The 12,040-nt window shown below is 37.3% G+C and overlaps 1 protein-coding gene across 1 annotated transcript in view; it reads right to left on the reverse strand.

Moving 5' to 3' along the window:
- STARD9 (StAR related lipid transfer domain containing 9) overlaps nt 1–12,040 on the reverse strand; it is a 94,269-nt gene that overhangs the window by 50,856 nt on the left and 31,373 nt on the right. Inside the window, exons 4-7 of the mRNA XM_064713867.1 lie at nt 6,534–6,650; nt 4,758–4,790; nt 4,608–4,669; nt 4,026–4,138 (exon numbers count right to left, since the gene is read on the reverse strand). Of these exons, the coding sequence (XP_064569937.1) occupies nt 4,026–4,138; nt 4,608–4,669; nt 4,758–4,790; nt 6,534–6,650 (325 nt within the window). The remainder of the gene's footprint in view (nt 1–4,025; nt 4,139–4,607; nt 4,670–4,757; nt 4,791–6,533; nt 6,651–12,040) is intronic.

Below are 12,040 nucleotides of genomic sequence, written 5' to 3' on the forward strand. Positions count from 1 at the left end.
AACCATACTGAAATAGGTACTTTTGATATATTGTTCGTGTCTATCCTTTCATGGTAACAGCTTGCTTTATTCTAAATGAAAATAAAACCTAAGACAAAGAAGAGATTTAACTTTAGTCCTTTAATAATTGATACATATAAAGGGAAAAAAAAGATTTTTGGATCACCCACACCTATAAAAAAACCCCTAACTGCAGTGTGCGTGCATGAACAATTGCACACACAAACAGTATAGGATGATTTTCAAACAAAAGTATTTCTTCTGCTCTCTAGTGTCTCTTTACAACACATTAATTCCAGAAGTCATCACATTTTCCATTTGAGAAAAAGGCCTATTATTTTTCCAGCCGCACTGGGATCTTCAAAGCTCAGAATATGGAAACTATCATACATTGTTTTCCCAGACCCCTTTTCAGAGTCTTATTTAACTGAATAAAAATACTGTTATAAAAAAGAGGCATGGAAGAAATTCTTACCTGTCTACATTTCCCTAAGCACTGTAATTGTGAATCTTGCTGAGAGTTTAAAACAATTAGCTTTTTAATAAGGTTAATGAAATATTTTAAATGCTGCTTGAAAAGAAATGATGAAGTATTCTGTTGGCTGCCAGAAAGAGAAAGGTCATTTTCAAATCCCATAGAAAGATCAAAACCACTTTCCTGTCTAGAAATCTGCCTTGGAGTAAGAAAGGATCTCCCCCAGAAATCTGTCTCAGAGTAACAAAATGGATTGCATCATTTCCTGATTTAAGAGGGGCCGATTCCTTAACAGTGCAACCATCTGTGAGGGAGAAGTTTGAAACGATTCCAATCCAAAGCACTGAAACACTTTCAGCATTTTAAAGGCTACAATCTCTCCGCCTTTATGTGAAAAAACAATGGGTTGGAAAACATTTAAAATACTTAATGCTCAGAGCTGGGACTTTCTGACTGGACTTGAAAACGGAAAATGCATTGCCCAGGGCATCTAAGTGTCCTTAAAGGGAAAAAGTTTTCTGATTTTCTCCTCTCTCTGTACTCTTCATCCACAGCTAACTGTACTCTGGATGTCATTGACAGCAAACACACAACTAAAACTAATGCACACTGAGGAGTTCCTCCTAAGAGTCAGCAAACCTTAAAATTGCTGATTGCTTGCAAGAAGTACAATGCAAACACAGATGCTAGTCCTTAACTTGTTGATGTATGGAAAACAATGGAAAATTTCTGAGCTTTGTTGATGTTCACCAATTTAATTTCTCCCATACAGTAAATTGCCTGGAAGTGAAGCACAAATCAAGTTCTCCTAGTAAATTTGCTGATAATTTTCATCTTAGCTGTCTAGCTATTTGAAATATTATTCTTGCACTCTGATCCTGGACAGAGACCACATATAAAATTATCAAAGTCTACTTCAGCACATAGAAAACCCTCCTTACAGAGCTCAGCAATTTTTGATTGCAGCAATACATTAGTGCAGTTGAGAAGGGAATTTTGTACCAGTGTTGTGAACCTCTTCTCAAGAGGCTTTCTTGAATTCGATCTTATTGAAATCAAGCTACCTATACTTCAAACTTGCATTTAAGTCACTGCAGCTTATTTTTGATGTGAGCTAATGAATGTAGTTCCACCACATTTTATTAGTCCCTCTCCTCAACAGACATTAGGGCTGTCTCAAGTAAAGCAAATTGTCACAGTTCTGAATTGCATAAACTGCATAGGCAAATTTATTAATATATATTGTATGTACATATCTAAAATAAAAGAACTCTGTTGCCACTGACTCATCAGGCTGAAATTACTTCAGTTCACATGGCCTCAAAACAGCATCCAATTGCACCCCATGCTGTCTTCAGCAGAGAAATTATTTCACTTTTCATGCACGTGATCAGTTTTCTTAAAAAACATGAATCACAATTACTATTGAAAATATTTTTTTTCTTTCATGCATTAATACAATTATTTTTTGAGGCTGTCATAATATACAGAGAGAGTGAACAATCTAAAATAAATTTACAACTGTAGTCAAAAGCGGCAAATACTATTTAGACTTATTTTTTGCCATTATCTCTTCTCTTAGTTTACAAAATCTAATCAACTGGGAACTTTATTGGCATATTTCAGAACTCTAGCATAAAATTTTTCCAGTCAAAAAAATTTGGAATCCAAGAATAAAATCCTTATTCAAAATGGGTAAACAAAAAAAGCACAATAGAAACAAACAACCAACCCCGCAAATGAACCCCACAACAACAACAAAAGCCACAATAGAATTTAAAAAGAAGTGACAAAATTGGCCTGGAAGATTCCAGATGAAGACAAAACAGTGACAAAAGGCAAGCCAGCCCATTGGCAGAAGTTATAACTGTATTTTCTTTTAAAACAGGGAAACTCCATTATATGCAGCCAAGGAATCACTGGAGATACAAGGCCTGAGAAAAGAGATGGAAATTGCCAAGGAAGGAAGCAGTTTAAAGATCCTTTCTTGCGTGCTGAATGAGCAGCTGCTAAAAGAAAATACTTAGTCTTTGGACTCCATCAACAATGAAGTTCTTCAATTACAAGCAGGTAGAAAGAGAATCTTGGAAAGCCCTCAATAAAAGCCAAATGTCTATGAATTTACTTTTCAAAGAATTATGTCTGCCATACTAATGAGACCATCAATTGATCTATTATTTTCCAAGTCTCCTTAAAACAGGAGGCTGATGTGCTGGGAAAGCACAGCTGAAGCAACCAGAATGTCTGATAGACCCTTGTGTACAGGACCAGGCAAGTTCAACACTTTGCAAGTGCTGATTTAAAATTTTGAGAGCAGGAATTGGTAATAACCATGGCCTGTTAGATGCACTATGACCAATAGGGCAGGTGTGCAAGGAATCAGAGCTGGGCTCCATTCAATCAGGCTCCATCCAATCACACAGTCAAGTCACTCTATCTATTGTCACATCTTCCCTCCATCTCTGAAGGAAGGATAACCATATGATGAGTAATGCCGCAATAAAGAAAATCAGGGAGAAAAATCAGTCAGGGAGAGCAAGAGAAATCCACTAAACAGAGATAAGGACTCTATTTAGAAGCCAGGACCAATCAGTATTTGCTCTGATGTGACGGGATCCATAACATCCTATGTGATATGCATTTTGTGTACTACCCTAGGTATTACTGCTCACCTGATGGCAAGCCAAGCAGTTGCAGAGGCAGTGATACCAGAGGCTACTCTGGAATTCCACCCACTGGATATAAGGCATGAAGAAAAGGAAATGTATGCATCTACTTTCCAAACAAACACCCAGCTTGGAAAACACTCTTCCTTCTGATGTCCACTGTAAATCTTGTTTGTATGATTTTGCACTGGTTTTGAGATGTGATTTTTGTCAGCTGTTGGTCAGATACACGGAAATGTAGCTGGCAAACTTTATATCAGGATCGAATCAATTCATTAAATACCAAAGGCCAAACTGCAATTTAAAGCTGTATGAGACCTTGAGATAAAAGCACCAATCAAAACTGAAAATAAAATGGAAGTAGAAAAAAAAAAAAGAGAGAGAAGGCAAGAACTAAAGTAAGAAAGACAACTGAAAAAGCTGACAATTGAAAATCAAGCTTATTAGGTTTTCACTTTGGTGGGATTTTTATTGCTTCTTACGGCCTGCCCTGCAACATCAAACAGTTAAATTTATCTACTGTTTTTTTTTTTTTTTAATGTATATTCTGCTGCCAAGGTATGAAACAGGTCTGAAGGGACCTTAGGCTGGTCTGAAGAACACATTTAGAGCTAATGTTGGTAGACTTCTTGATTAAGTTAATACTTCTTTAAAATAAAAGGAAGAAAAATAATACGTCTGGAAAGGCAGGCAGTGCAGGATATCCAGCCGTTAGGATAACAGAGGCAAAGCTTTCAGTGATCATACAAGAAAAGCATTTGAGAAAAGTAACCCTTGAAGGGCAGAGGCAATTCTGACCACTGCAGGAATGCATGCAAAGACACAAACACGCCTGGGACACGTCCACCTGCAGTTGTGCTGCTGACTGAGCAGGCCACTCTCACCTTGGACATACGGTCCTGTTTCAGGGTGCTCTCGAACTCGAAGGGTGTAAGGCTTCTTTTGGTCTGACTGCTTTAACAAGTCTCGGACACGCTCATTATAGATTTCAAGAAAACTGAAAAGAAAAAGGAAAGCTAAATTCACTCAGCTAAAAACAAAACAAAAGGAGTAACTGTATATTTAGACCATGTAACTGACTCCTAGATAGATTTTTTGCACTAGTGGGCTCAAATCCCCAGATTTCCAAACACAATGCTTTATAAGGTCCAAGGGAATGATGAATAAGACCAGAATGTAGGATTATGGCTCAATTTAGGAGTTAAACAGAGCAAGTAAATTTTCACTGCATTCCTATTTCAGCTGTTTATACAAAAGTGAAAAGACAGCATCATCCAAAGAACTATACTTAGATGGAAAACTAAACCCAATACTTCCTCATCATTCCTCTGTGTTTTCCCCCTCATTCCAAAACTACTATAATCTAAGAAAACAGAAACAAAATAAACTAGTCTTTACTTTGTTCAGTCACAGGAGTATGCTGTTAAAAGCCTTCATATTGTTGTCCAAAAGAGTAACACACTTACCTGACCTTTACCCTGCATGATGCCATCTGGTCTGAGTAATCATCCTTCCTAGAAAAGAGGCCCTTCACAAATGAGAAGTTTATGTCAATTTAAAATACATTAAGAAAATCTTACTGCTTAAACAAATTCAAATGAAGAAAAAAAAAATACCTCACATATACGAGGTGTCAGCCCAATGGATGCCTTCAAATAATAAACAGAAAAAAATTTAAATAATATATTTCCTAACACTCATGCAAAATCTGTTTTTATACAAAAGCCAAGTTTTAAGAAAAGGACAGAATCATAGTGCAGTAATGATGGTGGATTACAACACAAACATCCATGCAATGTAGTTCAGAACAGCATCACTAATTATACCAAAAGTAATTTTAGAGCAATGTACACAGCACTGATGAGAAGTTTAGGGGCTTGGGTTAAATCCAAAAGCTGTTTGATGTAATGATATTGGACATGTCTATGTCAGAGGTGCTGCAGACGAGATGAAGCCAGGCCAACACTGAAGCTAGCTTGATTGCTCATTAATATTTTTGGGTTTTCCTTCTCCTAGTTTTATTTCTTCTTGCCATGGCATCACTGAGGAGCCTTAGAACATCTTTATATTCTAGATTTATAAATTTTGTGTCTCAGAGGGAACAGGACATGGAGCTGCTGACAACACCCAGACTAGGCGATGTAAATTTTGCCCAGTCTACACAGCACTGAGGTAACAGTGCGGTTTGGTGTGATGAACTCTCCTTATGATATGATTGCTCCCACTTGAGCAGTGCCAATACACCCTGGGAAAGACACCAGGGCTTAGATGGATTCTGCTTGCTGAATGGCATGAAAGGCTTTTTTGAAAGCCTTGAAAGAAGGCACACTTGAAACTGTGTTCTTTGAAAGAAGAAAGTCCAGGTTCACCAAGCGGACCACTATGGACAAAAGTTCTGTTTATACCAAACACTGGAACATTGTTTCACAGTGAATACATGTCATTAAAGATCAGCCCAAAGCAGTATTGCATTGCAGAAAGAAATTAGTTTTAAAGCAAGAAATCTCTTAGAAACACAAGATCCAGAAATTTCCTTGAAAAAATCTGGTAATAATGTAACTAAATCCTATTGCTGATGTCTATTGAGAAAATAAAATTTTAAAAATCCAAACTCTCATCAAAAGAACAAACTATGTTAGAATTGAATCCCATGGATGTAGAAAATACTGGTCCACTTATGCAAGCTATTAATTATTTTTCTTTTTAGCAGTATGTTTGACCAACAGCTAAGAATATTCATTAATAAAAATCAAATTGCCTTCTGTTGTGGCAAACACAGGAAATCATCAGCTGACTCCATCAATCTGAGTAGCAAGATTAAAATGCACTTCAGGTGGTGCCTGGTAGACAAACTCAGAATGTAACAGCTTCTGTAAATTCCATTCAAATGAGTGTCAAAACTGGAAGTGAAGTATTACTTTCCACAGGTCAATATTACGAGTAATAATTAAGCCTGTTACAAAACCATTACCGTGAATTGTATCTAATTTTATTTGTGAAAGCAATTTAATCTCAGCATAGGCCAATTTGCCAAAATATCACATGGAAATGAATACTTTGTATTATCTCGGGTTACAGTTTCTAAAATCCAGAACTATTCCTGAGTATTGAGATGATTTTTTTTGTCCTCTACCTCTACGACAAGATTCATATGTAGTAAGAAGATTATCAAGTAATAAAAATTTAGACTACACCACATTTTCTAATATTTTTACCTGATACTCTGTTTTTTACCTAAATGCAAAGGCTCACATTTTACAAGTTTAAAACCGGATAAAACATGTGCAAGCATTCTGCTCATCAAGCACCACAACCACTGTTTAAAATGAAGCAAGGTTTCTGCTAGACATCCTGCCCTCAACCCCAAGTTTAAAATGCATGGTGTAACTCACAGGTGTTCCCATCATTGTGTAAGTTTTTCCTGAACCTGTCTGTCCATATGCCAAGAGGCAGATGTTGTATCCTCTAAAAGCACCGGACAACACAGAAGTGCCAAGGTCCTGGAACACCTGAAAAGACCAAGAGAAATAAAACAGCGCATGAACAATTTGTCTCCCTGCAAACACTCTTCATTACTTGTAGATCTTGCTCCTTTAATAACTCCATGGGAACAAGAATCTTCACACATTTGTCTTTCTGTGTTATCAGACTCAATGTTGCATGTTCAGCGTCCACTTGCTAGATCTTCCTTAAGACACTGGTATGCCAAGCACACTGCTGACAAGGAGCAGTAGTAAGTGCTTCCCTGCCTGCTATCTCTTATTTTATATTCACACTATGTGAATTCTTGAGGATCTTTCCTACCCTGAGTGTTTACAGTTCTCATCATAAATGTGATTGAAAGACATGATCAAGGCTCTTTTATGCAATTAGATAAACTCAGCATCAAAATTACAGATCAGAAGCAAAGCAAAGTCAAACCTGCATGCAGATTTCAGCCAAGAAATATTTGTACCTGGCCCATCTGATCAGTAAGTGACACCACCAGAGGCCACACGCTTTTATCTTCTCTTCCCACCAAACACACAGTGATGTGTGTTTTTCTGCTCATTGTATTACAGAGTCAGGACCTGTTACCACCAAATCCTTGCCAGCCTCTCAGGACTTCCAAAGCTTGCTCTGGTCCTGCTGTTGCTGCTGAAGTTGGGCCAACACTGCCAAACTCCCCATACAGGAAGTTCTGACCAGTTTGTCCTCCTACTTTCCCTGCTCCTTTTTTTTTCTTATTTTTGATCCTCAGGTGACTCACATTGTGATCACATTCTCAGGACAGCAAAGCCTTGCCCTAGACCAGCTGATAGGACATCTACTAAGGTTTGCCAGGAAGTGCACTGTGGATCAAAAGGTTCCAGCAGGCAGGCTGCCAACCCCTCTGCACACTTTGGCCTTGAAAAAGAGATGTTACAAGCATTAATGGTTTTGCTGTTCACATAGAAAGGTGGTTAGTATCTATTGAGAGATATATAGGGTTTCACTGTTCCATGCTGTGAAATCTCATCCACTGCCAATAATTTGCTTCTCCAGTGGACAGATAAATGCACTAAAATAGATCCAAAAATCAACAGAAAAAAATCATAGATATCACTACTTTACCTAAACTACCCAGAAAGCAGATTGAAAATCCTCTCTTGAGACTTCAGTTCTCAGATCATATTTAAACTCAAAGTAGATCATATTTAAACTCAAACAAGAGGTTAATCTCCAGCTGAAGAATCAATAACATTCCTATTTGGCAAAATTTGACTACCCCTGCTTGTTTGTAAAAGCATTTGGCATGTCAGAGCATCTGCTTCACTAGGATTATCAGCTCAAGAAACTTTTCCATTCAAAGCATACAGAGAAAGCCATGAACAAAACACAGGGATACAAATGTTATAGACAAAGGATTAAAACAATACAGAGACAAACTCGCCAGTCGCTACTGGAGGCCATTAAGAAAATGAAGCAGAGCTTTGGAGGGGGCCAACCTGGACTTCCCAGCCAACAATCTGGAGGGGAAAAAAATAAACGGGAGAATTTGGGATATTTGAGTGGGGTCTACAGGGCTGTGTAAAACTCACCAAGGAATGTTTAAGGTGAGGCATATTAAGGTTAGGAATATTAATTAGCAGTAGATTCTAAGCTGATGGTCAAGGAATTCAGAGCAGGGATGCTTCTGAACACACACACATTTGCTTGTGGGCAGCAAATTGGGCTGTCAGGCAAGAACAAGCCCTGCAGAGAGCCTAAAAGGGCTCAGGGTCCAGGGAAAGCTCTTCTCATGTCAATTCTCCAGTGAACACTGAACTTTCCCTCAGTAGAAGCGCCACTAGGATCTCTTCTCTACCTGGTTAGCACATAAAACTTGCAGGAATTCTCTAAGACAGGACACTTAAGTTCAAAGGAGAAAGTTCCTCCTATGTGAATTCAAAGAGATCAGTAGCTGGGAATGTGAATACAAAGGGCAGGAGGAAAGAATCTGATCTAAGTTGAAGATGGCAAGAGCTAGTTCTGGAGATTGACAGAGGATTGGCATCAAGCAGCATAAAGGACTAAGAAATTACAGGATGAATTACCTTGAGGTAAGGGGAGCAAGGCAATACTGTGCCCATTTCAGAGTATCAACATTGAATAAATTCAGGAATTTTGCATGGCTCTTTGTACTAAAAGCAGCTGGACTCCATATCAATTCAGAAACCACACTTCACATGGTAGAACCTCTTACAACAGGGATAAATGCAGCCTAGAGAAGTATCTTGATTCTGTGATAGTCTCCTCATTAAGTGCTGTCCTACTTTGTGAAGGTTCACAATGGATCTCTGAGGGTTAGTAACTGATCTAAGTATAATAAAATGAAATCTTCTCAGGTGGCTATCTTTCAGGATAGCAACACTAATCAATGCCATCTGGACAATGAGGCTGGTGTTTTAGAACAACAGCATTTTACTTCTTACTCTGTTTTGTATGGTGTTGTGCAACTCATTTAACATTTTCATGGTTCAGTTTTCCTATAGATAAAGTAGGAATAATGCTATCCATTAGTAGAAAATTGTGGAATGTTCTCACTAGTGTTCATAACACTCCTTGAGATTCTAGAACATCCATGGCAATTCAAGCCAACTGTGCAAACTATTGGGCATGCCCCCTCTCCAGGAGTACCTTGGAAACTCTGAAAGCAGAGCCTCTAACTCCACAGTCTCAGTTCAAGCTGTTACATTTACTCCGTATTAAACACTAATGGTTACTCAGATGCTTTAATTCAAATGTGTTTCAAATCAGACCTTTCTTAATTAGGCCTTGAGAGAAGACATATAGTACAAGCAAAACTGGATATTCTACAAACAGTCACCTAGGATGGTGACCCATCAGAATTTCAAAGCAATTATTTGCTGAACTTTTTTAAAAGCTGATTTGTACTGTTTTGTTTTTGTTTTTTTTCTAGTAAATTACTCTCTCCCCTTCTGTGAGGATAAATTACAATTAGTTTAATTGAATAAAGCCTCAATTTAGTCAGAAAAGCCTCTTTGTTTTGGTGTACTGCAGAAAAAATGGAGAAGTGAAGCACTGCAATGAACTTATTACTTCATTACATATAAAAAGGGAGGAGAGTAATTGAAATCAAAGCTTTTTCTAATATCAGAGGCATTAGTCCAAATACCCATCAGCAATAACAGCTGCAGTTTATACAAAAAATCCTCTAATTAATTTCTGGGCATATATACTAACATATTTCATGATACAATAGATTGAATCACAGATTTTGCTGATCATGAGGTAGGGATGGCAAGGAAAAGAAGATTTTTCTGGGAGCCTTCCAAGCCTGACATTTGAAATGAAACTCCAGGAAGATGAGGCTTTTCAAGGAACATGAGTTGGATGTGGCTTCCTGCAGAGAATACACTCAGCTGGCTGAGACAGCTCTGTCTTCCCTGCATGGCTGCTCTGCGTGACTGGCACTGCTCACTTTGTTCCAGGCAAGAACGAGCCCTTCAACAGAACCCTGGCTGCCCTTGCCATGTCTGCTCCCTGCACTTGCCCAGCTGTATGTGGTCCACATCCCGTGGTGATCTCTGAAGTATTCTACAGTTTATCACTTGTCAGCAGTCCTAACAGTGGAAAAAAACCCTGTCTTTCTGAAAAAGTTAAGAGAAAGTATTAAGAAAAGTCTTTAATTATCACCTTTGAGTTAATCCTATTTTAAACCGAAGACTAAAGACACTGACTATTTATTTCTTTTTGAAATAGAAATGTATTGGAGGTTAAATGAATGTGCCACCCTGCAAAAAATCTCTGAAATTGTTTTGGAAATCAAAAATTATGAAGTATAAACTGAAGCCAGCATGGACAACAAATTAAATCCACTCCAAAAAACTGCAGTTTATATCAGGTCACCCCTGACAAGAACATCAGGGTTTATGACTCAATTAAAACAAAATAAAATTTGGTAGAACAAACTGAGATATGGTTTTGGGTTGCTTCTTCAAGAATGCCTCAGTATTTTAACATTTCCACAAAGTCCATTTTTAAAATGATATATGAGGATTATCAATTGGAAATGCACCTTGTTTTACCAAAAGATCAGAAAATTGAAGGAGTCTGGGAGATTGAAAGAAGGATACCACCTGTCCTAAGAAACAGTGATGACCAAGTGACAAAATACATTTCTTCTCCACTTTGCATGAACTTTTATAAAGTGAGTTTCATAGTACTAAAGTAATAAAACTCTTCCTTTTTAGAAATTGCAGACATGTTTTGCAATTAGATTTGTGAGTAATAAGCATAACAATATTTTTCACTAACAGGAGATTTATAAAAGCAATAATCTGTTCTGATTCTTTCCCATTTGGACAGCAGAATCAGAAATCTTCTCTCAGCTCTCCTTTGCTTGCTTAAGTGCCAGAATTTATAATGGGTTTTTTGTGTCTTTCTTAAATAATGAATTTTCAAGACACTGAAAAATACCTTATTTATTACCCTAAGATTGTATCACAATTTATCACACTAGACCTGCATGTCTATCTATAAGTATGCACTAGCAGACAGATGACTGTTTTTTTCTGAAATATATTTTTTCCTACTGCTAAGAAGTAAAATATGGCATGGAGTTACTCAACAAAAGTGAAAGAATTTTCAGATTTCTTTTATTAACAGTAATGATTTGGGACTTTAGTTTACACTGAATTTTTTGCTCAGATATTAAAAGTGTAAAGCCTTTTGTTTTCAAATTCCTCTTTTTAAAAAGGCCTATTTATTTTTGAAAAAAAGTTTAAGCATGTTCTATTTCTCCCAACTGCCTGTGTATATAATAAAGACTTTTCTTCTTTTATATTCTTTGACTCCTTAGTTATTATCAAACCAACAGCCTGTGGATAATCCCTTCAGTCTATAACCTCTCTGTGACACACACTAAGACAGACACAAGTGTGTTGACTGTCAGTTTTTCTTTTGCTCTTCCAAAAGGTTGGAGACAATTAAACTGTTCTCTAATGCATGAGGCTCAAACTAATGCTACTGACTTTGTAACACAAGGCTCAGTTAAAGTCAGTACCTTTGACCTTTCTTTGAATTAGAATGCATTGAATAGATACACACCTAGCACAGCTGATGACAACAAACAGATATTTTACATTGTAAGTGGAAGGGGCTCTCTATTCTATGAGAGTATTCCTCTTAGACTAATAAATGCCTTAATTTTAAAAATAATGGGGTCATTCTATCAGAAATTAAGGTTTGGCAATATAAATTTCCTGAGCATAAAACTTTTCTTTCTCAATCCAACCAGAACCTGGATTGCAAGCAGAAAAAAAAATTAAATCAATAGTTTTAAATGACAGTAAATTGACTGTTATGCTTTGGGGTTTAATAATTTGGGAAATTGAATTTTTTTCCATATCACTCAAGCCAAGTCTCAGAGTCACAT

Source organism: Zonotrichia leucophrys, chromosome 5 (genome assembly GCF_028769735.1).
Source record: "Zonotrichia leucophrys gambelii isolate GWCS_2022_RI chromosome 5, RI_Zleu_2.0, whole genome shotgun sequence".
In the NCBI taxonomy this organism is placed as follows: Eukaryota; Metazoa; Chordata; class Aves; order Passeriformes; family Passerellidae; genus Zonotrichia; species Zonotrichia leucophrys.